The sequence below is a fragment of the Ilyonectria robusta genome (assembly GCF_021365365.1).
Source record: "Ilyonectria robusta strain PMI_751 chromosome Unknown BGZ61scaffold_1, whole genome shotgun sequence".
Classification (NCBI taxonomy): Eukaryota; Fungi; Ascomycota; class Sordariomycetes; order Hypocreales; family Nectriaceae; genus Ilyonectria; species Ilyonectria robusta.
In genome coordinates this window covers 224,245-251,624 of record NW_025764435.1, presented here as the reverse complement: position 1 = coordinate 251,624, position 27,380 = coordinate 224,245, and the positions used below count along the sequence as shown (strand labels likewise).

Here is a 27,380-nt window from a genome sequence, read left to right as displayed (position 1 = left end):
CTGGCGACCAACTGGCCGCCAGCTGGCAGTGGCATGCCAAAAAGCAAACTGGTCAAGTGAGCGCCCGTGATAAAAAAGCAAAGCCGAAAGTCCCTCTCCCTTGGTCAACCCCTCATCTTCCCTCCCTCTCGCTCTGACAGCATGCCATGTCGTCACACGCCCAATGACATGGCATCGCCTCCCGCCCAAGTCTCCCCTCTTCTATTCTCTTCTCTCCCCCCTGCCCTGAGCTTGCTGGTTGGGAGGCAAAGGAGGGGACGCCCTTCGCTAAGAACCACCTAGCGTGGCTTCTGGGGAGCCTGTGCACCGACTTCGACTGGCACCAGCACCACCCAGATGCAGAATAGCAGGTTTCGTACCTGCTTTTGGCTCAAATCCGTACGCACTGCGGCACTCTGTTCCCATGGCACAGGACCTCGCGCACTTCTGAGGCGCCTCGCGACTGTCTGCTCACTCTTCTGCTGGGATGGCGGATGGCCTCTTTCACTCTCACTCTCACTCATTCTGCCTGTCTGTCACTCACTGATACGCTCACTTACTCACATGCACACACTCATGTCACTTTGGGCAGATTCGGGCACGGCCTGTTTCGACGTGATCGGCACACGAGCAGCCTCGTCCCGCCTCGTCCCGCCTCTCGGAGGGCTGAGCATCTGCCTCTCTCTCACCGCGCCACACACGACACATCACGCACACCGGTATCTCTGGCCAGCGGTACGTACCTTTTTACCCGCCAGCACAACGCGGACACATCACGCAGCACAGCACAACACAGCACAACATGGCACAGCGTCTCTTTTATTCTTAGCTCGTCATTGGTAGTGCCTATGAGGCACCCAATATCGACCGCCGCACCATAATCATCGGACCAGCCTATGGATGGCCTCGTTGAGCCCTCGGCGATTAAACGCAGCTGGTGTCCAACATGTGCTCGAGAGCCAACCAGGCCAAGCCAAGAGTTTCCCAATTCCACCCGTTTGATCACGCTACCTTCAACCGGCCTTCGGGTGTACATGGTATTTTGAAGATCACCGCGTCACTATCGCTGACTGCCTATTTACCTGCCCCTCAGGCACATCCAGCCACCGGCCTAGCCGCGTCTACGACGTAACATTCTTAGGCACACGACCACGGCGAGATTGCTTTGTCCAAACCAAATCTCGAGATGTGCCCATCTCCCTCGCTGCCATCCCTGCTCGTGCGTTTTTGTTGATATTGGATGATTTCATGCCCTCTTCCAAACCCTTCCTCCTCCCCCAAATTCCCCATGGTTAGCGACCCGCCCCATCCATCCACTTTCCTCGCAGAATACACCCCCGTTCTGGCATCACCATCCCGCCGTTGGTTGCCTTAGGCTACTGCTACGAAAGATAGAAAGTAAAAACCCACCAACTTGGATGCGGGAACTGGCGTTGAAGTAGCGCCAAAGAAGACCATACAGTATTTCTTGTTCGATTTTGTTTCCTCAGGTCCTCTACTGCAGACCTGAGGATCATGTACAGCATTGATCACTTGCAGCTTGGTAACGGAAGGATCAACACCGCCACCGCATGGCGTCCGTCCGCCTCACAACCGCCTCTCAGCCAAACCCCTCGTACCCTGCAAGCATGGAGGGCGTTGACAAAGCGGGCCAAGTTTTGATGCTTGATACCCATGCGAACAAAGAAGCCATCCCGTTTCCCATCCCCACATCCAGACCTTCTGCCTCGTCTACCTTGGACCCATTTGGAATCACCCTGGCCCCAGTCCAGTAAGGCTTGGAGAGAAACCAGTATCGCCTCATGCATCCCCAGAGAGACTTTCTGCTGTCCCGGACTTATGACGGCCCCTGACCCGGGTTGAACCGTGACTCCTGACTATTCCCCTCACTGTTGCACCCCTCACTGGCTCATATGTCTCTCCGATGTCTCCCTTGATCTGTTATCGCGGCGCCTATCAACAGCAATCAAGGTTGCACAATTCTGTACGTACTTCCAAGGTGGTGGACCTCGGGCGTCTCCCTCTCCACTGCTCGGCCCAGCCCGGGGTGCAACCCAGTCTTGCCGCGGACGAGCCAGGGTGATGATGCGCGGCCGGTGTGAGTTGGTGAGTTGGTGAGTTGGCAATCGCCCACTCGCGCGCAGTCACGGGCAACGGCACCCGTCTCCGGCCTCTAGCCTCGAGTTGTCTCCCTCTAATTTCAACCCCCATATTTGCTTCGCCCAAGTTCTAGACCTGTCGGTGATACGGAAACCCAACAAACACGCATTCTGTGTGACAACAGGCGGCCGATGGGTGGGGGATAATAAGCTGCCCGCTGCCGTCCCCACCACCCATCCTTATCTCGCTTCACAGCAAAGCGCCCAGAGTTTTGTAGCTAGGAATCTAAATCCACGATTCTCTATGCTGGTTGGATCAGTCTCGGGACATGCTACGTTTAGAAATTCTCCGATTTCGCTTGATTACTGCATCAATTATCTAATTAACCTAACTTATTGACTACGGCGGTCCTGGTTCTCCAACCACCGCCAACCAAACTCGTAACAAAACGTCCCGTGGGCATTAGGTAGGCAATGGTATCTCAGAAATGCTCTACCTAGAATACAATCCATACGATAAACTCCCAACACGAAATCCATCTCATAGTTCATCCGGTCCTGGGAACCCATACGGGTTTCGGCCCCAGTTGGCCGGGTCCCCTCCTGGCACGCAGAGCCCCAGTCTCCAAAAATAGTCTAGATGCGCAAAGAAGAGCTGCCACAGCTTAAACCTCGATGGAAATAGCTCCGCCTCGATTGACTCATCGGATGTAGAGGCAGCGTGCCTGAATCTGAGGAGGTGACGCATATATTCCAGCATATTATCGTCATCTTTAGCAATGCACTTTGGATCGTAATCTCCAATGCACACATGTACATCGTCTTCTGAGGGCGAGAGATCCTTTTTGGAAATAAATATCTCTCCAGCATGTGACTGATAACCCCATTCACCCAGTGGGAGTAACGGGATCGGGTCCTCCTGGTGAGTCACGCGTCGGTATGCGCGCTCTTCCAGGTCCTTCTGTCCATCCAGATGGAACACCTCGTCGACGAAGCGAGCAAGCCCGGAATTCCCGACCCGGGGTTCACCGAAAGTTGTCACCACCACGTCCTCCCAACCCAGTGAGACCTTCACCTCGAGGGCCGCGAGGCAGGCAACGGCTCCACCCAGGCTGTGTCCGACGAGCTGGATCGGGTACGATGGGTACTGGGTCCGGAGCTGCTGAAGTTCCGGGATGACAAGGGATCTCGCGTTCTTCCACGAGTCCAAGAATCCCATGTGGACGGTACAGTTGGTGCACTCATGCTCGGGTTTCTCTGGGGGGTCCTCTCCGCCGTTGTCAGGGGAGGGATAAGGGACGTACTTTTGCGGCACGGTGCTGAGATCCACGACGGTATTAGTGATGCTGTATGTTCCCCGGAAGGCTACAACAATAGCAGGGCCTCCGGTAGTGTAGATGGAGTTGCTAGTCGCTGTGTCGCGTTGTTGTACACCATGGTCGACGGCAATAAATCCGCAGCTGTCGCTCATGAGTGCCCCAGTGTTCCAGGTTGTGACTAGTGACAGAGTTGGGAAGTTGCTGCAGCGGGATACACATTCGAAGGGCTTGCTCACACCGGTGGTACCAATGCAGTAGGTGATATCGACGAGTCGGGCGAGGCGCTCGAGCGTTGCAAACAAGGCCATCGATATTGTGCCCGCCACTGTCGATGGAGCTGGTATCGCAGGGTCGTTCCCGAGCGGCTGCTGACCGTGCGGCGATGCCAGGCCCCCGGCGCTGAGGGCCAGCTGCAAAGCCCAAATCTTCAGCATATCCAAGGCCCGGGGTCGCATCGTTGAGTTCAAGTTCTGTGTCTGATGGCGTATATGGTAGAAAAAGCGGAGAGCACAGGTCACCACTTGGTCAATGGTTCATTTCGCGAGTCGCAGGAGAGTCGATCCAGCGACGACGAGCTGTCAATTGAAGCGCCGAGCGCCGCAGTAGCGAGCAGCGGCCAGTCGATTCGTATGTATGTGATGGCGAAGCCGACTGTGAGTGCTTCAGGATGAGTATGAGGCGATGAGCGGGCAGCGCTTGAGCGTGCAGTCCGTCAAGAGCCACGCATGGCGCAGGCTGTGTTTTTTTGTTGGGGCCCTATTGCTAGGCGTCGGATGGCGGCAATCAAGTGGCACAGGACTGGTCCAAACCGGGACTGAGGCTGGGACAGAGACCGAGACCCAGACCCCAAGATGGTCTCCGTCAAGCTTTTTGGTCTCGTGAGGGAGCGGACTGCGGAGTGTCGCGGTCATATGCCAACGAGCAAAGGCAAAGTGTGGAGGAGAAGAGGTTGGGTGGAGGTCAGCCAGCGTGGGCGGTCTTGTGAGTGGCTGCTCGCTGCGGTACCCCGGATTTTTAGCGCTCCTTTTTGGTCCATCGGAGGTACCTGGCATACCTTAGGTCGCCGGCACTTGGCCTCTGGAATGCATCGTCATCACACTTCACTTCTGTCGGAAGGCTGATGAGGTCATTCATCTTCGTTTTGTGAAACAAATGCTTCTTTTTTTTTTTTTGTTGTTGATATTACCCTGCAACCCTGCTCCTGATGCTACGGCGCAGTCCCCAGGTATCTCATGAGATACATCAACGAGATTCACTGCGTGACTTCTGCAGAACGCACCCGATGCTGCCGCCTGTAATGCCCAGCCAGGACCCTGATTCATGAACCTTTCCGAAAGGCGTATTACCCATAATCTTAGAGTATTGCTATTCGCACACATACCTATTTCGAAAGACTATTTAATACTTGGTGTTTTTTTCATTTGCGGTTTTTTTTTAAGTATACTCAATATCATAAGATAGGTATTTATTTTTATAGTGAATATTTTATTGTATCTATTATGTCTAATTTAATAAGATTTGAATCATTTTACTTCCCTTGAACCCAAACTCTAGATACGGCTCGGGCTCATCACAGGGCTGAGGCTCACGAAAAGTGACTTGTAATCGGTCGAATTGGTGGTGCAGGCGCCGCCCGACTCTGGGCACTTAAGCCAGATCCGTGTGCTACCAGCGACTTCATATGCCTCGGCTCTACAAACAAACAGTCAGCCTATGCGTGAAAACAACATACAGATTGGGGACACTTACCCGCTGGCATCTGGACACACCCTCTCAACCATGGTGAGATACTGCGTTGCATTTTGCCAAATAAATTCGACGTCCGTATTATCGCACTGGTACCGTGGGGTACCGTTTCCGGGAACAGAAACAGATGATGAGTTGAACTCGCAGGGCGTTGTCACATTGGTTGTGTCATCCAGGAAGGTGAAGCTGAAGGAGGAGAGGGTCTCGCCGTCACTTTCGGACTCGGCCGAGTAGCCCTTGATATGATAGTCGTCGGGGAGAACGCAGGGGTTGCTGGTATCTGCCTCTTGGAGAGAGAGAGCGGTGGGGACGGAGTAGGCGTGGATCGCGAAAGCCGAGGGCAGGGCCGAAAGAATGAGAAGAGCGCTGTGCATTTTAACAGTATGCATGGTTGTGGTTGCGTGTGTAAATGCGTTGGAATGGAGGAGAGCAGTAGAGGATGTTGAAAGTGCAGCAATAAGACTAGATGGATAAGCGGTGATGGGGAGCTAATTATAAGTCCTCGTCCTCCTCAACGTCGGGGCAGTACAGGACGTTGGTTCCTAGCCCCTTTGTCAAACATGCGACCATGGCTATAGAAAAAACGGGCCAGAGATTCCACCGTTGCCCAGTGTTTCGCAGATCGTGATGCAATCACTGGAGCACAGGACGGCAATCCATGCCCAACCCGGAGCTCCCGACCACCGGAACACAACACCACCTCCTCTGGACGAGACGGACTGCCAGCGATGATCCAATATGCCCGGCAACGGGACCGTGTGATTGGGTGATCACTCGTTTCATGTTCCTGTCCGGAGGTTTACGATTCGGTGGGTTCTGGACAACACACGTGCATTACACGGTGGATGGCGCAGCGACTGTTGGTAGAACATTCCGTGTGACGGGGACTCGAATCCTCTTAATGTGATGCACGCCGAAAGAAAATTCGAAGTACGTAGTACGCTTAGAAGCGAGCTCGGTGACGGGATGGCCGTGGGAGGCTTCTTTTCTCACAGAATGAAACTGTCATCCCATTCAACGATGCTTAATCCATCCAGAATAGCGACTAGTTTGAATACTTGATCGAGATATGTCCGGTACGAGCGCATTGACAGGACACTGCCTCAAGATGAGCGACGCCCTGTCCACCCACTATGGGGACGGAAAGGACTCTAAATTAAGCGACAGGTACAGTGCTCGTCAATGACGGCAATCCTCAACCAACTGTGGTAAAGGGCCGAGTGCCCGGGAAAGTCGGGTTCAAGGGGAGGCAGCCGATGGAGCTTTTCAATATGAGACGAGATGCATTAAGACGGGGCTGGTCTTTCTTCGTCCTCCCTGATCAATATCGCACATGGTCGGATGGCGGTCATGCGTTTCATCTAGTGCCCGGTTCATCATAGGAGGGACAACACACATGCTGAGAGATAAATACGAAGTCGATGCACCGCCTCTCTGTAGTAGGGACGAAACTGAGTCGACGCGCAATCGCTATTCTCGACCTACCTAGTATGAAAAAGTTGCTAGATTCGTGAAACTAATCTGCATTCCTTCAGAGATGGGGCGTCACTTTCCAGGGCATTGACTGGCCTCTGCGTCAAATCCCACGTGGCAGTTGACTGCTTGATGAGATGCCATCCCAGGCCTTGATGGACCGTCCATGGGGGTACCATCGACCAACTGGTCTCCCGATCATGTTGAATATTCCGCATCCTCAAGTAATCTAGGTAGTTTCAGAGCATAGTGTAAAGGAATATCCCATATTTTTGCTTCTGCAAGGATCTATGCATAACCACGGTCAATGATAGAAATGGAACACTGAAGTTGGCTGGGTCTCAACCTAAGAGGCGACCGGCAGCCGTGGTTGATTGTTCCCAACCTGGCATTGCCCTTTCACTTCCTTCAGCGCCTTCTCGTTCTTTGCGAAAGTGGGCCAATGCTTTGCCCAGACCTCGCCAGACCTTTCTCGGTGGGGTCCCTCGCGCACACTCCCCACCACCCACACACTCGAAAAATCGATTTTACCCTCGGGCACGTGACCCACAACCGCCAAAAAATTCCCCTCCCAAAGTGCACCCTCTCCACCAAATTCTGGCTTCTCGTGAACTTCTTCGACCATCACCGACCTGTCGACTAACCACAGCAACAATGGCCGCTGAAGCCCCCGCACGATCCGGTCTGGCCGTTGGCCTGAACAAGGGCCACGTACGTCTTGTCACAGTCTCACCTCGTGGAGGATCTCTGCCTCGCACCCTCTTCCACGAGGTCGCTCTTGCAGACGATGGACGCTGACATTTGCGCCTTTGCGATTTATAGAAAACCACCGCCCGCGTTGTCAAGCCCCGCGTCTCCCGCACCAAGGGACACCTGAGCAAGCGCACCGCCTTCGTCCGTGAGGTCGTCAAGGAGGTTTCTGGGTAAGTCATTGATTTTTTCTTACGAGACAGTCCGCCGGCGTCGAATAGTGCGAGGAGTCACAATCGAGAAGGGGTCTAGTGCAGCAAATACCTGTCAGGCCATTGGATACGATTGGATCATCGAGGCACCGGAAGCGTCATGTTCGGATTGTCGTCAATGGAGGGTTCATATTTTCTCGTGGAACATTTGGCTAACCAGATTCTCTTCAGTCTTGCCCCCTACGAGCGCCGAGTCATCGAGTTGCTCCGCAACAGCAAGGACAAGCGTGCCCGTAAGCTCGCCAAGAAGAGAGTACGTCGAATCGCCACCCATAACGACATTGTGACTTCGAGGACTAACAAGACAATAGCTCGGTACCTTCGGCCGTGCCAAGAAGAAGGTCGACGAGCTCCAACGCGTCATCGCCGATGCCCGCCGTGCTCACTAAACGGCCTCTTTTGACATTTGGGAATCTGGCAAATGGGGTTCGCATGGATTGGCGTGGTCACGATTTGATCGTTATAAAAAAACGGCTTTGATGCTCCGTGGCAGGGATAAGCTGCGGCTCACCGGAATACCAATACTCTGAAGACAATAACTTAACGACTACAAACGTGCTTCACTGCGGACGTGACGTTAACAACTATCTCGGCACGCCCAGCAATATCTGCTATCTCAAAGTCTGGTCCTCTGAATGTACCCAGCGCCTTCTATTCCCTACAATGAACACTACGACATACTCGTCGAATGATGTAACTGGTCCCTGATGAATTAACGCCGTATGTAAACCTGCTGTATGCATTGGTTCATGATGATTCCGTCTCCTTCTGCTCAACTCCTCCAACTCTCTATTTCTTGCCCAACTTGAGCCACTTGGGTATCTTCTTACCACTCTTATCCCCACTGCCCTCGCCCTTGTCGGGCTGTTGAAGCGTGGGCAAGGCCGGGCCCTTGCCCTTGTCGTCTGAAGCCACAATAGGCTCGGGAACCTTGACTTGCTGTCCCTGTTGCGCCACGTTGGACTTGAGGAAGGGCTGCTTTCGGATTGCAGGGGGAACGCCATCGTCCCAGACTAGGTTGACGAGGATGCGTCCGGAGATTTTGTAGTCCTTAATGAGGCTGCTGGAAGGGCCGTCGTCGTTCTTTATGACTGCCTTAGTCCCAGGAAGGACGAGGTGGAAAGGCTGGTCATCGTTGGCCATGACGTGCCGGACAGCATTGTATAAGAAGCGGCCCGTTTCGGCGGGACCAACCTGCCAGTCGCTGCTCGTGTTGTCTGGGAAGCGGACCTTGACGAGAACGGACTTGATCGCGGCCACCTTGGCTGCCTCGGCTGCAGCCTTGTCCTCGAGCTCTCTGTCTGAGAGGAGGCGCTTGTTCCGTGAGTGCTCCTGGAGACGGGCCTGGTGGATCTGGGCGTGGGCGATGGACGGGGTGTAGTCGGTTTCTTCGACTTCGGCTAGGGCGGCAGCTGGGACTGTTCCTGATGGTGCAAGGAACACGCCCACGGGTTCTAGGGGGTTGCTTGGTTGAGAGTTGTCGACGGCCATGTCATCTTCCTTGGCGGGTTGGTCGATGGATGAACCTAGAGTCTCTCCCAGTTCGGGGGGCTGTTGATCAAGGAGTGACTCTTCTACAGGGTCGGGTTGAGGTTCTGTCATGGGGGTATCTTGGGTTTCCTCGGTCGGTTCCTTCGTCTCCTTCTCTGCTGCTTCTGGCGCGGCTGGTGCTTCCTCCTCGTTGAAGAACTGGCCGATCTCCGCCATGGCATCAAACAGTGTCTGTTCCGTCTGGCGGTACGCCAGCCTGATCAGCACACTCCCCGAGTTGTAGCCCAGTTGCGACAGGGTCCGCTGAAAGTCGGCAAAAGAGGCCAGCTCCCTACCCATGATGTTCAACACCGGGATCTCGTAGTACAACTGTCCGCCGCCGTTGCCAGAGCTGCTCGCCGTCTGGGCGACGCCACGGGCCGTGATGTTGATGTTCTTGCCATTGCTCGCCTGGCCGCTCTCAAACTGCCGCAAGACCTTCCACAGGGTCAAGTCGCTGGGGAACTTTTGGATCAGGCGGCCGCCAGGGATCTCGCGACCCTCCGGCAACGGGACTTGGAGGGCGACCTGGATGGCGGAGGGCGTGTTGGACTTTTGCACGAGCTCGAGCTTTGCGCCGGGGATGAGGCCGGATGTTCGGAAGGGGACTGAGAGGTCGACTTGCTTTTGACGGTGTCTATTGCGTTGAGGGTCAAGTCAGCGGGTGTATAGCGGCGCCGGGGGACACACAGGACACAAAGGACAGACTTACTTGATGAGGTACCTGTCGCTGGAAAGATTGAGCTTCCTGCAGGCCTCTTGGAGGACGTCGGTCAAGTACGTTCCGGGGTTCACCTTGATCGTTGTCCGCCGCAGGTCGGTGGCAATCACCACGACGTGGGAAGCCATGATTTCGAAGCAAACGTGAAGCTGTCGTAAGCTAGGACCTGTAGCTGTGGCAGGACCAAGGGTGCGGGGGGAGGATAAACAGGCAACGCTAGAGCGGTTTAGCGATGCAAAGGTTGGAATACGCAGGCTCGAGAAGCTACAGAAGACGGTTTTCCGTCTATTTGTGAGAAGGAGAGTTGCTGTCGCAAGAACGCAGCTTGATGGGATGCCTAGAGTCCGTCTCTTTGTCACCGACGCCCACATCAGCTCGGTGCCTCTTAGAGGGGCTCGGCATGGCGGGGGATTATGTCAGCGGTTTCTGGACTGTGCCACGGACTTCCCACCCTACACTTGAGTATTTTCAGGTTCGTTCTAAGGTGCTCCTTAGGGTTAGCAATTGTAAACTTTTTGTTTTATCTACTCGCAGTTGCGCTTTGTTTTAATTTAGTTTTTGGTGATTTTTGTACTTCGTGCATGGACGAAGCTTAGGGTACTTTCGCCTTATGTGTCTAAGTAGTCTGTAGTTGCTCAGGTGGCGTAATGTCTACCAGGATATTCAGCATGGGTAGTTGTTCTAACTGTCAAGCAACTGTCCCCATACAATTCCGGGAAACTCCATACTCCCATAGGCAGCTCGTCATAAATAGCTGACCTTGATATCATAGCACTGTGACCTCTCCTTGTATGCATCAACACATGTTCCTACGCCTGGTTGACAGCTCTTGTCTTATACCTCGTCACGAAGGTCATTGTGTAGGATCACCCATGCATCCTATATTGATATAATAGAGAATTGTCAAAAGGAAACGTTTTTCAAGTACAGCTGTTCGCACGTGTGATAGTTGATACTTCTTTGGCGTGGGGGTACATCAACACTGTCAGTACTCCGTACACACCATGCAAAAGAACTCCCATCGATACCAAGATTCTCAGTTCGCTGAGACAAAAGAGCTCCAACGTGCAATTGAAAGAATATAGATATCGCTGTATATTTTGCATCCTTATTACTACTAGAAACGTATAGTCTTTCGTTGGTTTACGTACGACGCTCAACTCATAGATCCAGACGATTACCTAAGCACCAGGCTCCGGCGGTCGACGTGGATTTTCCGACGGCGGCCACGCCAGACCGTGTTTGCCTGCCACTGCTGCTGGGACGTGTACAGTAACAAACAGTACGTACCTCGGACCTGACCACCAAGCTCCAGCCCCAGGTACCAGGAGCTTCGTCAATCAACCAACCTCACTCTCGCCAACTCCACCATCACCACCACGACCCTCCCTCGAAACAGCCACCGCCCGACCTCCCGCACCAAGCCGCCTGCAGCCTGCACCGTTCAAGGCTGCTTGTCCCCTGAGACTCGCCCTCCGTCACCGAGACCGGCTTGATTGACGCTCCGCTGTTCGACAGCTCGACCTCGCATCTCCATCTTGGACGTTAAGAGTGATAGAGGCCACCATGGTACGTCCGCCCTCGACGCCGCCCCCATCATCTGCATCCTCCAGCTAACCGCCGCCTTCTTTCCCGCAGTCGTCTCCCTTCTCAATAAGTTCGTCACGCCCTCTCCCTCCCTCCTCCACCCCTCCTCAGCTCGACCCAAACTAACCTGCCTCCTCCCCTCGCAGACGGCGGCGCCGCTGTCGCCATGGTCGGTAAGGACTGCGTTGCCATCGCTTGCGATCTCCGACTCGGTGTCCAGGCCCTCACCGTCTCCAACAACTTCCCCAAGATCTTCCAGTACGGCGACGTCTTCCTCGGCCTGACCGGCCTGGCCACCGACGTCAACACCGTCAGTGACGTCTTCCGCTACAAGACCAACATGTACCGCCTGCGCGAGGAGCGCGACATCGCCCCCCGCACTTTTGCCAACCTGGTCTCCTCGTCCCTCTACGAGAAACGCTTCGGTCCCTACTTCGTCTCCCCCGTCGTCGCTGGCCTCGATCCCAAGACCAGTAAGCCTTTCATCTGCGGCTTTGACAGCATCGGCTGCATCGACTTTGCCAAGGACTTCATTGTGTCTGGTACCGCCTCGGAGCAGCTCTTTGGCATGTGCGAGGGTCTGTGGGAGCCTGATATGGTGCGTAACAACCATCGCAATACTGATGCGGGTCTCAAGAGACCCACCCCTCTTCGCTGCCTGTGGAATCTAGCTAATGAATCATCTCAAACAGGAACCCGATGCCCTCTTTGAGACAATCTCCCAGGCACTGCTCAACGCCGTTGACCGCGACGCCCTCTCCGGTTGGGGTGCGCACGTTTACATTATCGAGAAGGACAAGGTCACCAAGCGATTACTAAAGGGCCGACAAGACTAGAGTGGCATTTTGGGCAGGCTTGGGCACGCGGAAGACGGCGCCAGGGGCGGAATTTGCATCTTGTATGAATAGATACACAGCCAATATCAAAGCTGGGTAATGAGAGTGCACAAGCACATCAAGCAAAGACCTTTGATACGCCCGGCGACGGTGTTGTCACAGGGGATAGTAATGACTTGCACGCACTTCCATTTTTGATGCTTCTCTCTGGATCATCTTACATGGGGGCACCCGCCACTGATCATGCCCTCCTGTCTATCTTCGGCGGCGTGCTGGCTATGGTACATAAACATGTCTAAACTAATCTCTAGCTTGGGCCAGTTGTGTGCATCTCTTCTACTTTGTCTCTGTATCTGTCTATTGCTCCTTCTTTGTCTTAAGGGAGACATCGGTCGTCGTCTGGACGAAAAACTGACGCTCAATGATCTTGAGGACCTCGTCAAGAATGCTAGAGGTCTAAGTTAGTACATGATTTGCAGTCTGCGGGAAAAGAGAGGTTGACTTACATGACGGGCGCACTAATGATGACGACCGCCTTCCACTCGGCCTGGTTCAACGGGACAATGGAAAACAGACCCTGGAGGAAGGGGACGTAGAGGAGAGCACAGTGCAGCGCCATGGACAGGGCGATGGCGTAGACGAGCATCATGTTCTTCCATAGGGGGAGGGTGAGGAGGGACTCGCTGGACGAGAGGGCGTTCATGGCGTTGAACATCTCGATGACGACCAGGATGGTCAGTGAGACGGTCGAGCCGGCCTTGGCCATGTCATTGGAGAACATCTCACAGCCAATCTCGGGGAAATCAGCAGAGCAGTGGTGGAAGCGGGTTAACTGGCGGAAGCTGATCTGGGGGCCCTCGGCGTTGTACATGAACCACCAGGCGTAGCCGGCCACAGTGGCGAGGCCGACGTAGGTGCCGATGATGAGGTAGCGGAAGAACAACCAGCCACCGATGAGGGCCTCGTCACGCTTACGCGGGCGACGCTTCATGATGTCGTTATCCGGAGGGTTGAAAGACAGGGCGGTGGCGGGGAGACCGTCGGTGACGAGGTTGACCCAGAGGAGCTGAACGGGGACGAGAGCCTCGGGCATGCCAAGAGCGGCGGTCAAGAAGATGGAGACAACCTCACCGATGTTGGAGGAGATCAGGTAGCGGATGAACTGCTGGGTATTGTTGTAGATGGAACGACCCTCCTCGATGGCGACCTCAATGGTGGCGAAGTTGCTGTCGGCGAGGACCATGTCGGCGGCCAGCTTAGAGACATCAGTTCCGGAACCCATGGCAACACCAATATCGGCCTTCTTGAGAGCGGGGGCATCGTTGACACCGTCGCCAGTCATGGCAACGACCTCGCCGGCGGACTGGAGCAGATCAACAAGCTTGGACTTGTGGCCAGGCTCGACACGAGAGAACAGAGATGCGCGCATGGCAGCCTTCAGCTGCTCACTTTCAGGGAGATCATCGAATTCGCGGCCAGTGTAGCTCTTTCCAGTGAGGTCCTCGTGCTCGCCAAAGACACCAATCTGTCGGCAGATGCTCTCGGCAGTGTTGCGGTTGTCTCCAGTGATGACGATGACGCGAATGCCGGCATCCTTGCAGCGCTGAATGGAGATGGGCACCTCGGGACGGGGGGGATCAAGCATGCCGACGAGGCCAAGGAAGGTCATGTTCTGTTCGAGCTGGGCGTAATCCTCGGTGGTCTTGGCGTGGAGAAGGGGGTTATTTGCGACATTATCGATGCTGGCGAGAGCGATGACTCGGAGACCACGGTTACCATACTGGACAACCTCCTCCATCAAGACTTCGGCGACCTTGCGACTTAGAGAAACCCTCTTGCCGTCGGAACCGACAAGAGTGTGCGAGCAGCGTTCGATGACAGACTCGGGAGCACCCTTGATGAGAAGCTTCTTCTCGTTGCCGGTGCTGACCAGAACAGACATGCTCTTCCTGTCACGGGAGAATTCGTAGGTAGCAAGGCGAGGGAGGCTGTGTTCATAGCGGGCGCTGGCGAAGTGGACGCAGTCTTCAGGACGAGTGTCGGCGGGGGCACAAGGACCAAGCTTCTCGACGAGGACTCGGAGGGCGCCCTCGGTGGGCTCTCCAACGCTCGAGAAAGTAGCAGTGCGGGAATCATAGGCAAGCTGAGCGTCGTTGCAAAGCGCAGCGACCTCGGCCATTTGACGGATGGTAGCAGAAGAGCCGCAAAGGTTATGAACGACTTCACCGTTCGACTTGATGGCGCCGCGGGGGGCAAAGGTGGTTCCCTCAACCTCTAGCTCGGTGAGATCGCTGCCATCCTCGTTGAGGTGGACAATCTTGTTGACGCTCATCTGGTTGGTGGTCAGAGTACCGGTCTTGTCGGAGCAGATGACACTGCAGCTTCCGAGGGTCTCGACAGAGGGCAAGCTTCGGACCACAGCGTTCTTAGCGGCCATCTTTCGGGTTCCGAGGGCAAGGCAGGTGGTGATGACAACGGCAAGACCTTCGGGAATAGCGGCGACACCGAGGGACACAGCGATCTTGAGATAGTAGATGGCGCCCTTGGTCCAGCTACCATGGCTGGGGTCGTTGAAGTTGGGGATGTTGATGAGCCAGACCAGGATGCAGATGACAGTAATAACCTTGGCCAAGCTGTCACCGAAGTCGTTGAGCTTCTGCTTCAGAGGCGTGGGCTCGGAGATCTGGGCAGTGATGCTCTCGTGGATGTCACCGATGGCAGTGTTGGATCCAGTCAGAACAACAGCGGCCCTGGCGCGACCAGTGACGACAGTAGTTCCGGAAAACAGCATATTGACCTGGTCCTGAAGAACGGCCTTTTCGTCGTTGATCACAGCGGCAGCATCCTTGCCGACGCTTTCGCTCTCTCCAGTAAGGATGGCTTGGTCGACGGAGAAGCTGTTGCTCTCAATGGAAATGATTCGACAGTCGGCGGGGATTCGATCGCCGACAGCGATGGTAACAATGTCGCCGGGGACCAGCTCCTCAGCCTTGACTCGCGAAACATGTCCTCCGTTGCGAACGACGTTGGCCTCGTTGGCCGAGTATTCTTGCAAGGCGGCGATAGCCTTTTCAGCGCTGCTCTCCTGGGAGACTCCGACGACACCATTGAGAATGAGAATTGTGAGAATCTATTGCGAGTTTCAGAGTCAGTATTAGGCTGGGCGCAGTTGAGGGGAGAGTGTGTGGTTGGGAAGACTCACAACCGCAGGGTCGACGAATGCGCTCCAGCCCTCTTCGTCGTCGAGAAGAGCCAAGACAAAAGAAACGGCGGCGGAGCCAAGAAGGATAATGACAAGTTGATCCTTAAACTGTTCGAGAATAAGCTCCCAGAGGGGAGTCGGGGGCTCTTCCGGGATAGCTAGAGAGATGTGAGCGCAAGTCTTCGCAGGTTGGTGGCGGGGCGGTCGCGGGGAATGGAAGATGCGAGAGTTGACGTACAGTTGCGACCGTGCTTGTTGCGCAGGTCGGCGACTTGCGCGTCGCTCAAGCCATCAACGCTGTCGACCTGGAAGTTGGCGAGAACCTCGTCGGCAGAGCGGGCAAAGGCGTCTTCCATGGTGGGCGGAGCGCAGAGCGCAGGCGGGCGCACGAGACGAAAACGAGGCGGCGACTAGATTTAGGGAGTCGCAGACACAGACAGGTTCCGGGTTTGCGACAAGGGGATGAAGGAAGGGAACCACGACACAAGGCGAGGCAATGAAGGAGAATGCAAGGGAAGAGAGAGAATGTGTGTCACAAGAATCAGCGGCCCGTCATGGCAGAGCGGATTTGTCACGAAGGCGATTCGAAAGAAGAGGACCCACGCACGTGGCACGTTAGAGAGCGATGGGGGATGGGAATCTGATTAGGCCCGGTCGTAGATCGCGAAGCTCAACGTCGAAAGTTCAACGTGTTCGTTTTCTCCGGAAGTCGGCCCCGCGCCGCTTTGGTGTTAGCAGCTCTAGGCAGTGTTTGGGGCTAGGCGTCCAGCGGAGGAGGGTCGCCGAGGAGCCATGGAGGGCGCTGTAGGGCGGCGCTGTAGGGGATGAACAGGTGCTGTAGGGCGCTGTAGTGCCCCGACGCCCGACGGCAACCCCCTGTAACCTGGACTCCTGGCGGAGATGCCTCGGATTCTGCCCCACTCCGGCTTAGCTCACCTTCCTCTCAAGGCGCGCCTTCGCCAAGTTGGCGATGCCGGACTGGCCGGACTGGCCGGCCTTCGCCCCACCAGCGGACCCAAAGGACCACCCCGATACGGGCCAATTGACGGCCGCTGCGGCGGATGGCCAAGAGATACGACTACGTGGAGCACTGGAGATGCAGAGTGCAGTCGGCACTGACGCAAGAGTCCCCAGATGCGATGGGGCGCCGAGAACCCCTAACGTGCCGCTTGGCCGGCATGCTGCCGCTTTCTTGATTATGAAGCACCCGCAAGTATGGAGCATGTACGTCCGGCAGTGCGGTGCGGAGTACCCTGCCTTCACCCACCCTCCAGCATGCTCCCCGAAACTTACGAAAGGCCAAATTGCCTTTGGATAGGATCCGGAAGTGTAAGAGCAGATGGGAACGGAACCGTGAAGTCATCATGCCGCCTCGTGAAGACGAGAGGGAATTCCTGCCCGCTGGGTTTTCCCGCTGGTGCCACATGCAAGCACAAGTTAACAGTGGCCACCTCTTATGGCTACCTCTTATCGATGGCTTCCCACTTCTCAGTTGAACCATCTCCAACCCCTTGGCATCCGCCCATCAGTCGTCTCCGGGTCTATAGCATAGTTGCTCTGGTTCCACGGCGCTGCACTACCAAGTCCCTTCTACACCCAGCAACACGGCCAAGTCCCGTGAACAGTCGCAGCATCAACCACAACCTTGCAAACCCCGAGACAACGAGAACAAGACGAGAGGCAGCCCAGGCTAAGGAAAAGCATTGTCTCCACAAGATGGACGGCGTCTCCCGTCATGTTCAGTCATCGCCTCATCACCCTCGAAGTAGTGACTAGTGACTTACACGCAATCCCCCTCTCCAACCTCCCCTCCATCAAGACCTGGCAACATTAAGCTTCTCATCTGCACTTCCGAACACGCACTCCGCCATGCGGACAGAAATCCATGATCCCAACCCCCTTTGTGATCCGCATGCACTGCGGTGCTCACACTCTAATAGCTTCCATGCACTGCAAAGCTACAGCAAGCCATGAGGTTATCGTGATCATCGCCCCTCTCCCGATCCGAAATCTTGGCCGTGCGACGTTCAAAAGGCGCGATGCGACCACAGATACGGCGTGCTCATCAAGCTCTGTTCCGCGACCTTGCTTCTCATTCTTTGTATCCCCCACTGGGCGCTGTGGTTTCGCAGTCGTCCATCTTCCCTGCCCCTGGGGGACCCGGCCCTACTTCCGCCTGCCGCTGCGAGGCCCATCGGTCGGGACGCCATTCGTATTACAGCCTCCATGCCGTGTAACACCGGTCTTCCGTCGCCGATGCTGTGAGAGGCCACAGTCCGGGATTCTGTATGCGGGCGGCAGCCATGATGCTGTGAAATTTCTCCCAACTGCGTGGCAGCCGGCGAGGTCTTCGCCGCTTCGGAGACTCGACTCCGCGTGAGGTCATTTTCATGGCGGTGCTCGGGTCCTTCCCAAGCTCTTTCCGAGACGTGTCTGAGGAAGGGTCTGTTGAGGCATCTGGGCCGGGTTTGAAGTGGTGGCTCCTTCCCGTTGTCCATCCCATTCTGCGTTGCTCGGCCTGGCTTTGGTGCATTGCTTTTCGAGGCGTCGGGCTGCTTCTCGACCCTCGTGTTTCTCTTCCACCGCATCATCCATCACCGCCACAATGTTTTGAGTGCTTACCCAGGCCCTGGTTTTTTGCTGGCTCTTTTGGTGTCTTGGAACCAATTTTACATCTTCTTTCTTGGACTCTCTCACCCCGTGTGCCTTCCAGAATGGCCCTCGCCGACCCGCCACCTCTGCTCTCTTGCACTCATACTAGTTCTATCCATACCTCACGGGATCCCAGCTGGACTACCGCCGGCGTCCCAGAGCCTCCCCAGGGGAAAAAGTCTAGTGACAGCCTAGGGCCATTATTCCACATCGGCTTGGCTTCGGAATTGGATAGCCTCCGCATCGATGGTATTGATGCTCTCACGGCTTTGGATAGCATCGACACCCCGGGTCCAAACCTGGAAAAAATACTCGACTCCGAAGACTCGGCCATTCCCTTCCCACAAATATCAATCGATTGCTTTGATCAAACTCGCCAAACTGCACTCCACATCCCAGGTTTGGAAAACAATGGCCCTTTTCACAAGTGGATGAGGTCGTTGCATCGTCGCGCAACCCGCAGGCCGGCAGCATGGGATCCCAACGGGAACAGCCCGTTGTGGCAACATCTCGAGCCCAAGGACGCTAATCGATCGGTTTTTCATCGCAGACGCGGTCATCGGAAGTCGTCATCGGGATCCTCTTTTGGGTTTGTTTCTGCTGTCCAAAGTGCCAGTGTCAGTCTCGCTAGTGTCAGTGCTGTGACTCGATCCCGGAGAAACACCACCCGCTCCCATTGCCCATCGCGGACCGACCGCAGTAGCAGAGCTTCCTTGTCCGGCCCTAGACTCTCCGAAGATAGCATGGCCAGGGAGAGGCCCGTGACTGTCGACACGGCTGCTACACAACGATCGTTGCAACGCAGGCAAATATTGGAGGAGCTCATAAATACCGAGGAGAACTACATCGGAGACATTCGCTTCCTCATGAATGTAAGTTGAATTCCTTTTCAAAACATTTGCAAGCTGCTGAACCATCCAGGTTTACATCACCATACTTGCTTCGCTTCCTACCCTGCCTATGAGACTGCGGTCTTCAATCAACCGCAACTTGACTGAAATTGTTGAGCTTCATGAAGAGATACTGGGAGACCTTCACCGCGTTATCCCCCATTCTGAGTACACACAACTCGATCTCTCTTTACCTTTCGCAAAGCCAACAAACCCCGGAAATGGCCATCGGCGGTGGAGGAGCCACGATGGGGTCTCAGAAAGTTCGAATGGTGTCGCCTGGCTTCATAATGTACCCGGGATGGTGTCAGATCCTCAAGTGGCCGCTGAAGTGGCCAAGATATTCGGCAAGAAAGTATGTGCTTAATATTAGGCTCAGTTGTTTCTCATTTTATCCGTTCAAAGGCGCTCACATTTTTTAGATGAACCGATTCTTCGTATATAAGGAATACGGAGCAAAGTACGAGATGATGATAAAGGACGTCGCATCGGCTCATCGGACTATGCCTGAGTGGGAAACGTACCAAAAGGGCTTGGAGGCTCTGGCATCAACCCTGGGGTCTGTCAGAAGCAGTGGTGGCAAGTCCAAGAAGTCACTCACCATCGGAGACTTACTCGTCAAGGTTATTCACCCTTTTGCGCTCTGGATCTACTTGGTAACTGACATATCGGTGGACAGCCCATTCAAAGGGTCTGCAAATACCCACTTTTGTTTGCAGAGCTGCTCAAGTGCACCCCTGTGTGTGACTGTCCGAACTCTCACATGGAAGTTGAGACTGCACTGATGAGGCTTCGAGAAGCTACGGCCGAGATCAACCGCGCAACGAATGATGACCACATGAGGGCAACCCTCGAAAAGACATGGCTGTTGCAGGACCGATTGGTATTTCCTAAGCGGGTATGTTTCTCCAATTCCGCCTCATGCTATTTCTAACACTCTCGTAGAGACTCGATGCAGCTTCGAAGAACCAGATCCGGTCGTTTGGTCACATCCAGTTGTGTGGAGCACTTCATGTTTGTTGGCAAACTAAAGATGGCGCTGATGGCCAGTATATGATCTGCCTGCTGTATCGAGACCTCCTGTGTCTGGCGTCGGCGAGCAAGGTTGACCCAATATACACCATCCAGGCCTGCATTGATATGAACGGAGCTAAGGTTGAGGAGGTTGATAATGGGCGAGGTAAGTTTCCTCGAGAGCGAAATATTTAAATGGTCGATTAACGGTGAGACAACAGGGTTACAGTGCCACACGGCCCCCTTCTCTTGGAAACTCGTGTTTGAAGGAGATCACCAGTTATACGAATTGATCATGACAGCTTGCTCATCCAAGGAGGAGGTGGAGTGGAGAGAACGATTATGCCGCCTAATTGGCCAAGAGCCTGATGCAAGAGATCCGAACCTTTACAACAGCCTCTCCTTGAATATGAAGAGTTTGGGTACTGTTTTTGGAAGACCAGGTAGGCCATTTCGGTTCAAAGATGCCGAGATTTTATGCTCATTGACATCCAGGTACCATTGCTCGGAAAATATCTATCCATCGGGCTACAACGGTTGGCCCAAAGTCACCTTTGTGCCAGGTCGTTTTGAAGAATACGAGTATCGCTGCCAATCGTGTTCCGTCGCCAACAAGTATAAACCGATCACAATCTTTCCTAACAACAAACTCAAGAATTCCAGTGTTGGCACCACCTCGAAGTGAGAGAACGCGGCTCGAGATTCTTTTGGCGGACATCTGGAGTCGGGATATTTTGCCTTTCCCCGGAATGGCATCACGGTCGCGGAGCGAACATCTCGTGAGAAGCTCGGCGTCGTCGATGATGAGGAAGCTCAGTGTAGCCAGTATCACAGGCTCTTTCAGCAAGAGACCGGGAAGTGCGTCACACAAAGTACAGGGAAGTGAAGAGTTAACAGCCTCCGGGGGGACTATACGACGCATCAGCAAGTCAAGCGATTGTGTGTCCGAATGCGGCGCAAGCATCCATTCTGGTACGGGGAGGCTTTCCAAGCGGCCAAGAACCCGAGGTACTCGCGAACAGAACCACAGCCAAGAATTACCAGCGGCCTTCGGCTTCGAGCTGTTGGAGACGTCTGGGACGGTTCGGACTTTTGACTTGACCAAGCTGGCGTCGACAGCAGATTCGACGAGAGAGAACGAGGATACGCCCACCCTACGCACTTCGGCCAGCAACAGCGTTCAACTAAGCTCGTCCCCCTGCTCCGAGAAGTCAAGTTCGTGCTCAATAGCGAAGGAGAACGCATGTCCTGTGTTGGATACGACAGTGCGAAGCCATGGACGCAGATGGGGAAGGGCAGGCGGGACGAAGCCCGAGGGCAAAGCTCAAGGGCTGCGAAGTCTATTCCGTTGAGATGGAAATAGTGGTTAGTCTAAAGCGGTGGGGTTCACGTCTTCTACGGTTGTATCACGGTTTGTGGATTGAGGGGAGAAATGCCAGACACCAGTGGTGGAGATGGTTGAGGGGAAGTGGACGGCTGATAGTTTAGAACGAGGCCATGACGCATATTGTATTGTTTCTCTGACGACTTTGGCGCGCGAAGCAGTGATTGCGCACGTCGTAGGTAGGCACAGGCAAGGCAACAGCTGGGACTGGACTGGTCTAGGGGAGAGGTTACTTCACGGGAACATCTAATACTGGGGCGATGGCTTGTGAGACGGAATGCAATGGAAACATACGTAACTATTCAAGACATGGAGTCTCATCTCCCGACTAGCGCCCATGGTCAGTCGGTGCATCTAGCAAGGCAGTGCAATATTGGATCTGTGCGAAATGGAGAATACATGTCATAGAATGCGGGAGAAGAGCTGGAAGGCTCCGAGACGAGCGGGCCGGTGACCGAATGCCTGATGAAGTGCGTGACTTGGCACGCGATTGATCGTCGTGGTTGAACGAGGCGGCGTCAAACGAGGAACAAGTGACGTAATTGGTGGGTTCGCTGCATGCAGGAACTAATTAGGGAGCGCGGGGCAGTGAACAGCTGGTGGGCAGCTGGTAGCTGGGAGAGGTAAATTGTGGAGCCGCCCGCCCTGGAAAGGTACTTCCTCTAGAGAGTGATGATGCTCTCGGCAGAGTAATGACGTAGCTTTCCGATCAGCAAACAGCAGCAGCAAGCTCCCCTCCGCCCATTGAGCTTCTTTTAAAGCTTCGTCGCGCCCTTTGCATTCTTCTTTTCTTCCTTTCATTCTCATCAACACATTTGACCCACACATCACTCCATCAACAATCATCCACCGCCGACATCACCCACTCTCGCTCGCTCTACCTACACCAGAGAAAGCGATCTAACACCACTGTCACGCGACAATCGTCCATCACTAAACTTCCCCCATTCACCTCCAAAACTCAGACATCATGGCTCGCGGCGAAACCACCCAGGCCAAAGTCCACTTCAAGGGCAACCAGGACGACTACCTTGTCTTCGTCGACGACGTTGACGCATTCAAGAAGTGGTCGGACGGCGACAAGACGGTCCCGCTGGCGCACTTCATCTCGTCATTCCAGGTCTTCCGAACGCACAAGTAAGCCACCCCCGCTTCTACTCCGCTTTCAAACCTCCGGCACAACCCATGACGTGGGGTGGATGGTGTACTCGTTCACATCTGGGGCGTCGAAGCCGTCATGTTGAGCTTGAGCTGTCACTCCCCTCCGTCTCCTCTCCATCGATGCCACGCTGTTGGTCCATGGTGTCTCCCCATCAACATCCACCCATGACACATGACCCCCCAGTGCACATCTCAACCCGCAATACCATGAAACAGTGGCTAACAGCATCCTGCAGCCAAGGCGCCCAAGGAACCTATGACGCTGCCGCCAAGGGCACGCTCGAGAGTGAATTTGGCACTTCTGTCGACGACGAAGTCATCAAGATTATCCTCGAAAAGGGTGCTCTCCAGACCAGTGAGGTTAGTGCGATGCCTACTTGAACCCGCCCTCGTCGCGATGAAGAACAATCCGACTAACACCTGAGAACCAGATGCCTGCCCGTCAAGGTTCCAAGAACGATACCATTGGATCTATGGTCGCGCACTAGAGATGAGGGTAATTTTTAGGCGGGTCATGTTTTTGCAAGCATGACTACTCGACATTGAGAATTTGGGATAAGGAATTGCACGTTGAACGTGGGCATCACCACGCGGACCTGTTTACACACGTATCTAGCGTACCTGAGACGGTCGATGAAGGCGAAAGCAGGCAGCGAGCGCATGGGCTAGTTCATCAAGGAATTGAACCCGCTTGTGCATGTTTTACGGCTCTGGAATATGGGCTGAATTAAGAATCCACACCCAATTACGCTCATTTATGTTTCCACCGGTGTGACTGTTGTCATTTATTGTGTTGGGCATTCCGCCTTGTTATGAGGGCTGCTGAGTCGTGCTATGATACTTCAAGAGCATCTATTGTTTGCAAATACTGCATGACTTTGATCTATTTGGTGATATTAAGTAGCGCCATTAAGAAAATTACTCCAAGAGCATTGCTATTCACTAAGAAACAACACCCTTCTACTTTCCGCTATCTTTGACGTCCTCTCAATATCTTCTACCTTAAAATAAAGAACTCAACTAATTAATCAAAGAGCTAATTTAGCTCTTTTTTTCTTGCTATTTAGTTAAAAGGATAAAAATAGAAGTAGCTATTTAAGTTCTTAAAATCACAATACAATTACGTTCGCTAACGAGCCCTCAAATTTCCAGATCACGCTCGATTACGCATACTAACGATGCAATGTTGCTGTTACAGGCTGACAGCGAGGCACGCTTATACACAACTTCAAGTGGTGTGCGGCCGTCTTTGTGCTCCTAAGGGCAATCACATCGTGGTCTTTCATGAAGCTGGCCTTGATCCATGATCGGCTGTCTGAGAAGCAGAGATTACATCTGTTCCCAACCGCGTCTGCTCCGACAGAGCGAAAGATACGAGAAAATCCCCTAACCTATAGAGGAGCAAGGTCAACGTAGGGCTGGAGTCGCCTGCTTCGCGACAACGCAACTTCTGGCCGACTTCGGTGCTGCACTTTGGTGTGAATAAAGAGCGAGAGGTGTTTTGAGATATAGGAGCGCACTGACACCTAAGTTAATAGATATCGAATTCCACGTGGGTTGGTTCAGTCGCCAGGAACTCGCCACCCATGATTCCGTCCACATATGCGTCCCCCATGAAGTCAAAGGCGTTGCTGCTCCTCTCATCCTCTCGTGGTCGCAGGATTATAGGAGCCCGCACACCCCACAACAGAGTCACCATATCCCCTGCTCGGATTACGATGTGACCTAAGCCAAGCATACCTTTTGCCGTCTTGAAAAGTGTCGTTCCATCAACGATTGCAAGCTCCAGTAAGACTTGCTTAAATGCCGCCATTTGCTCGTTCATGTTGGAAGATTTCTCCCCCATGAGACTAAAGCTCTCAGGCCAGTCACGGATGAATTCGGTCTGGTCTTGGGTCAGAGCATTGACCTCGATATGCTCTTGACGCAGGAGTTTGCGAGTGAGCCGAGAGATTTCCTCTGAAGGGATGTAAGGATGAAGGCGGCCCGTGAAGACGGTTCGCCAAACATAGTCCTCTGCGGGATCAGTCGAAGGGCCTAACCCAGTAAAGCCAACAACGGAAGTGAGCCAAGACTCAGGATTGAGCTGTGCAGAGGGGGGCAATTGCAAAACTTCAGTGATGACATCCACCCTGCATCCAGCACGACGAAGGACCAAGGGGTTTCTCCAGTTGTCGTCACACGCGGCGTACGACGGCGGTGGCACGCCAGCGGTGCAACTCCCCTTCCTGCGACCGAATGATGGACGAAGTCCCGAGCGTCCGACCTTTCGCCAGTCAGGAACCCATCTTGGTAGGCCGTCTTGGTTGTCGACCCTTGGCACGCAGCGATCAAGGTGGTACGCCTCAGAACCTGCGTCTCCGTCGCGAATCAGCGCCCGTGTTACGGCAGAGAAGATGTCGACAAATGACTTGGTATAATCTGCCGTTACGCCCATCTTTTCCCCGTCGGTAATGACGCCCAGCAGCGCAAAGACGATGTCGCGAGGATCAGTAGCAGTGTAGAACGGGCGCTTTGCCTGATGGCCGTGCTGAACCAGGATGTCGGCCAAGAATACCGGCTCATGGCGCAGGCGTTTTTGCCGCGTCAAAATGGGCTTGGTGTTTCTCCAGAGTCCTCCAGAGATATTCCGTCCAAAAAGCCGGTACTCCGGGTGAGAGTCGCAATACCCCGCCCGGCAGTGCGTGATGGCGAGTATTGCCGCGTCGAAGACATCAAGAGATGCGCCTTTCTCTCCGCACATGATACGCGCATCTTTTGCGACCGTTACTTCTAGAATTATCCAGACACGATACCAGTATTCTCTGTGAATAAGGTTTATGATGCCCGATTCTAAAGGGCCGCTCTGAGAAGCTGTGGACATGAGACCACTTTCCTGCAATAGATCGAAGAAGAAAACGGCTAGTTCAGAACCGTCGACGAGGTCGTATGCATCTGAATGTTGAGAGGGCGGTCTTGCGGTAATGTAACGTTCTACCTCTTCGATAGGTTTCCAGTAGGTCTTTACGTTTGGGATTCCCAAGCTGAGCGCTTGAGTCCCGATGCGTGCAATAAAGTCCATGGCCCTATCACTTTCCGCGTTTCCTGGGCCTAACCACAGATAAACGACGTCGGCCTGGGCAAAAATAGAATGCATTTGGTCAATCTGCCAACTCTTCTCCTCGAGGTCTGATTGGTTGATGCTGATGGAATCGGCCCAAAGCCATGAATCGACTCTCCTGCGTCGCAGCTGTTCGAGCGCGGCATAAAGATTATGACCTATGAGGAACGGCTCGCCGTTGATTCGAACTTGGAGCGCATCGTTGACATCGCCCCAGACGTAGGATAAAGCTGCGTAGTGCGTAGTATTATCGACGAGGGACGCATGACACAGCTCGAGTTCGATATCCTGTGCGAGATTGAGTTCGGGCGCAAACCGAACGAGCCTGACTTCGGTGCGTTGGCGGTTTAGAGGCTTATGAGAGAACATGGTGGTAGCACCCGATACCGTTCAACGATGGGGAAATGCGAAAATGAAAGAAAGGATGAGCGCAGCCAAATAACAGAAAAGCTGCCTGATGAGCATTAATTATCCGGCCGCTCATTCATCCGTGAGTGGTTGGTTGCGGACCACTTGATGTTGGCTGTTGGCGCAACAGTGCAGGGGGGTTTCAAGGCGTTCCGTTACAGACCGTTCTGTATCCGAATAGTTTTCATTGGCAAATACTAGCCAAGGCACTTTCGCGCCAAATTACTTGCAGTAAGCACCTCATTCTGTATCCTCCAATAAATTACCTCTGGCTCAGTGAAGTCATTATGCCGCCTGATGTACAGAGATTCTGCCTTGGCTACAGATGCCTCTACTTCTGGTCATCTGTGGGGCTTGTACACAATCTAACCTTTGTTGTAGGCTGTAGCAATCTGGCAGCTGACCTACTGAGGCAGGCTGACTTCATAAAGATGCCTCATTCCCTCATTCCTTCATCCCTGCCTAAAAAAGGTGTTGCCTCTTAGGAAAACTACATCGGTTCATCCTCCACCTTTTACCCACCCACGCCAGTGTTTGGTTGTGGGTGACCGTTCTTCCACTAGTTATCTCCTCTTCGCTCCGTCGTCATTCCGCCCGATCGACAGCACCAGTATCGCCGATTGGAACCCTCGCAAGTTCCATCAGCTCTCCAAACTCCTGAGTATTTGTTCGACCACTTGACTAATTGGCAAAATGCTTCAAACCCGCCGCGGCGACTCGCGGTGGATTGCTGGATTGGGAATACTGCCAGATTTGGGATTGGTTCACTTGCCAAGAGAACAAAAGGAACCGATCGGATTTGGGTAGTGAACAACAACGCCCGAGTGGGTTGCACTATTCAGCCGCAAGTTGATGGGCGATTCATGCTCCGAATCACCTCCGCAAGACCCCTGTAGAGACGAACGCCTTTGAGAATGCGTTCTGGACTATTCATTCTCAGTCCTTACCCGATGGACAAAACGAGTGGGTTGCACACGACAAGCCCACCTGCCAGTCCAGGCTCGGCTCGCTGCCCTACTCACGGGGTCAAGTATCCGGGGGTTGAAGCCACATTCATGACTCGCCGTGGTTGCGGTTGTGGACGAAGTTGCAGTAGTAAACGACGCGCCACGTGGGTATTCCAGCTTCCAAGAGGCCGGCGGCGAATATCCCTGCACGGCGATGGAGCGGTTATAACTTGTGTGTGTGTGTGAATAATTACAGAGAGGAATTGTCGACCAATCACGGGAACAGAACTCAGGCCTGAAACCAGTTGTGTTCTCAACGGGCGTAATAAAACCAGGACAGAAAGCTTCTCTTCCTCGCACACTCCATACC

At 54.0% G+C, this 27,380-nt stretch overlaps 11 protein-coding genes across 11 annotated transcripts; 4 read left to right on the top strand and 7 right to left on the bottom strand.

Moving 5' to 3' along the window:
- Positions 1 to 1,350: 1,350 nt before the first annotated feature.
- Positions 1,351 to 2,190, bottom strand: BGZ61DRAFT_470254 (uncharacterized protein; the record flags this gene model as incomplete). Its single annotated transcript, XM_046248055.1, has 3 exons — positions 1,351 to 1,485; positions 1,599 to 1,856; positions 1,972 to 2,190. 3 exons carry the CDS (start codon positions 2,188 to 2,190, stop codon positions 1,351 to 1,353), a joined length of 612 nt encoding a protein of 203 aa, XP_046111519.1.
- A 429-nt stretch (positions 2,191 to 2,619) lies between these two features.
- On the bottom strand, positions 2,620 to 3,831 carry BGZ61DRAFT_338064 (Alpha/Beta hydrolase protein; the record flags this gene model as incomplete). Its single annotated transcript, XM_046239091.1, has 1 exon — positions 2,620 to 3,831. The coding sequence occupies one exon, from the start codon at positions 3,829 to 3,831 to the stop codon at positions 2,620 to 2,622; it is 1,212 nt and encodes a 403-aa protein (XP_046111518.1).
- A 124-nt stretch (positions 3,832 to 3,955) lies between these two features.
- Positions 3,956 to 4,539, bottom strand: BGZ61DRAFT_1674 (uncharacterized protein). The gene has a single exon (XM_046237543.1). It carries the CDS (start codon positions 4,447 to 4,449, stop codon positions 4,060 to 4,062), a length of 390 nt encoding a protein of 129 aa, XP_046111517.1. The 5' UTR covers positions 4,450 to 4,539; the 3' UTR covers positions 3,956 to 4,059.
- Positions 4,540 to 4,865: 326 nt separating this feature from the next.
- BGZ61DRAFT_436902 (uncharacterized protein) lies at positions 4,866 to 5,606 on the bottom strand. Its single transcript, XM_046244047.1, has 2 exons — positions 5,147 to 5,606; positions 4,866 to 5,089 (listed from the first exon to the last, which is right to left on the bottom strand). Exons 1-2 carry the CDS (start codon positions 5,530 to 5,532, stop codon positions 4,948 to 4,950), a joined length of 528 nt encoding a protein of 175 aa, XP_046111516.1. The 5' UTR covers positions 5,533 to 5,606; the 3' UTR covers positions 4,866 to 4,947.
- A 1,664-nt stretch (positions 5,607 to 7,270) lies between these two features.
- On the top strand, positions 7,271 to 7,967 carry BGZ61DRAFT_524969 (ribosomal protein L36e; the record flags this gene model as incomplete). The annotated part of the gene is made up of 4 exons (XM_046252685.1): positions 7,271 to 7,327; positions 7,439 to 7,539; positions 7,750 to 7,831; positions 7,890 to 7,967. 4 exons carry the CDS (start codon positions 7,271 to 7,273, stop codon positions 7,965 to 7,967), a joined length of 318 nt encoding a protein of 105 aa, XP_046111515.1.
- A 400-nt stretch (positions 7,968 to 8,367) lies between these two features.
- On the bottom strand, positions 8,368 to 9,957 carry BGZ61DRAFT_338296 (GLUT4 regulating protein TUG-domain-containing protein; the record flags this gene model as incomplete). The annotated part of the gene is made up of 2 exons (XM_046239117.1): positions 8,368 to 9,745; positions 9,821 to 9,957. The coding sequence occupies 2 exons, from the start codon at positions 9,955 to 9,957 to the stop codon at positions 8,368 to 8,370; spliced, it is 1,515 nt and encodes a 504-aa protein (XP_046111514.1).
- Positions 9,958 to 11,263: 1,306 nt separating this feature from the next.
- BGZ61DRAFT_1601 (nucleophile aminohydrolase) lies at positions 11,264 to 12,374 on the top strand. Its single transcript, XM_046237456.1, has 4 exons — positions 11,264 to 11,398; positions 11,468 to 11,486; positions 11,563 to 12,014; positions 12,109 to 12,374. Exons 1-4 carry the CDS (start codon positions 11,396 to 11,398, stop codon positions 12,250 to 12,252), a joined length of 618 nt encoding a protein of 205 aa, XP_046111513.1. The 5' UTR covers positions 11,264 to 11,395; the 3' UTR covers positions 12,253 to 12,374.
- Positions 12,375 to 12,609: 235 nt separating this feature from the next.
- On the bottom strand, positions 12,610 to 16,089 carry BGZ61DRAFT_501437 (uncharacterized protein; the record flags this gene model as incomplete). Its single annotated transcript, XM_046251705.1, has 4 exons — positions 15,693 to 16,089; positions 15,455 to 15,612; positions 12,759 to 15,382; positions 12,610 to 12,700 (listed from the first exon to the last, which is right to left on the bottom strand). The coding sequence occupies exons 1-4, from the start codon at positions 15,808 to 15,810 to the stop codon at positions 12,610 to 12,612; spliced, it is 2,991 nt and encodes a 996-aa protein (XP_046111512.1). The 5' UTR covers positions 15,811 to 16,089.
- A 2,079-nt stretch (positions 16,090 to 18,168) lies between these two features.
- Positions 18,169 to 21,362, top strand: BGZ61DRAFT_488420 (uncharacterized protein; the record flags this gene model as incomplete). Its single annotated transcript, XM_046250110.1, has 8 exons — positions 18,169 to 18,978; positions 19,028 to 19,351; positions 19,419 to 19,619; positions 19,676 to 19,894; positions 19,942 to 20,176; positions 20,313 to 20,453; positions 20,506 to 20,982; positions 21,046 to 21,362. 8 exons carry the CDS (start codon positions 18,169 to 18,171, stop codon positions 21,360 to 21,362), a joined length of 2,724 nt encoding a protein of 907 aa, XP_046111511.1.
- A 571-nt stretch (positions 21,363 to 21,933) lies between these two features.
- On the top strand, positions 21,934 to 23,445 carry BGZ61DRAFT_436888 (ribosome maturation protein). Its single transcript, XM_046244046.1, has 3 exons — positions 21,934 to 22,531; positions 22,792 to 22,915; positions 22,987 to 23,445. The coding sequence occupies exons 1-3, from the start codon at positions 22,365 to 22,367 to the stop codon at positions 23,041 to 23,043; spliced, it is 348 nt and encodes a 115-aa protein (XP_046111510.1). The 5' UTR covers positions 21,934 to 22,364; the 3' UTR covers positions 23,044 to 23,445.
- Positions 23,446 to 24,086: 641 nt separating this feature from the next.
- BGZ61DRAFT_488418 (heterokaryon incompatibility protein-domain-containing protein) lies at positions 24,087 to 26,024 on the bottom strand (the record flags this gene model as incomplete). Its single annotated transcript, XM_046250109.1, has 1 exon — positions 24,087 to 26,024. The coding sequence occupies one exon, from the start codon at positions 26,022 to 26,024 to the stop codon at positions 24,087 to 24,089; it is 1,938 nt and encodes a 645-aa protein (XP_046111509.1).
- Positions 26,025 to 27,380: the final 1,356 nt, after the last annotated feature.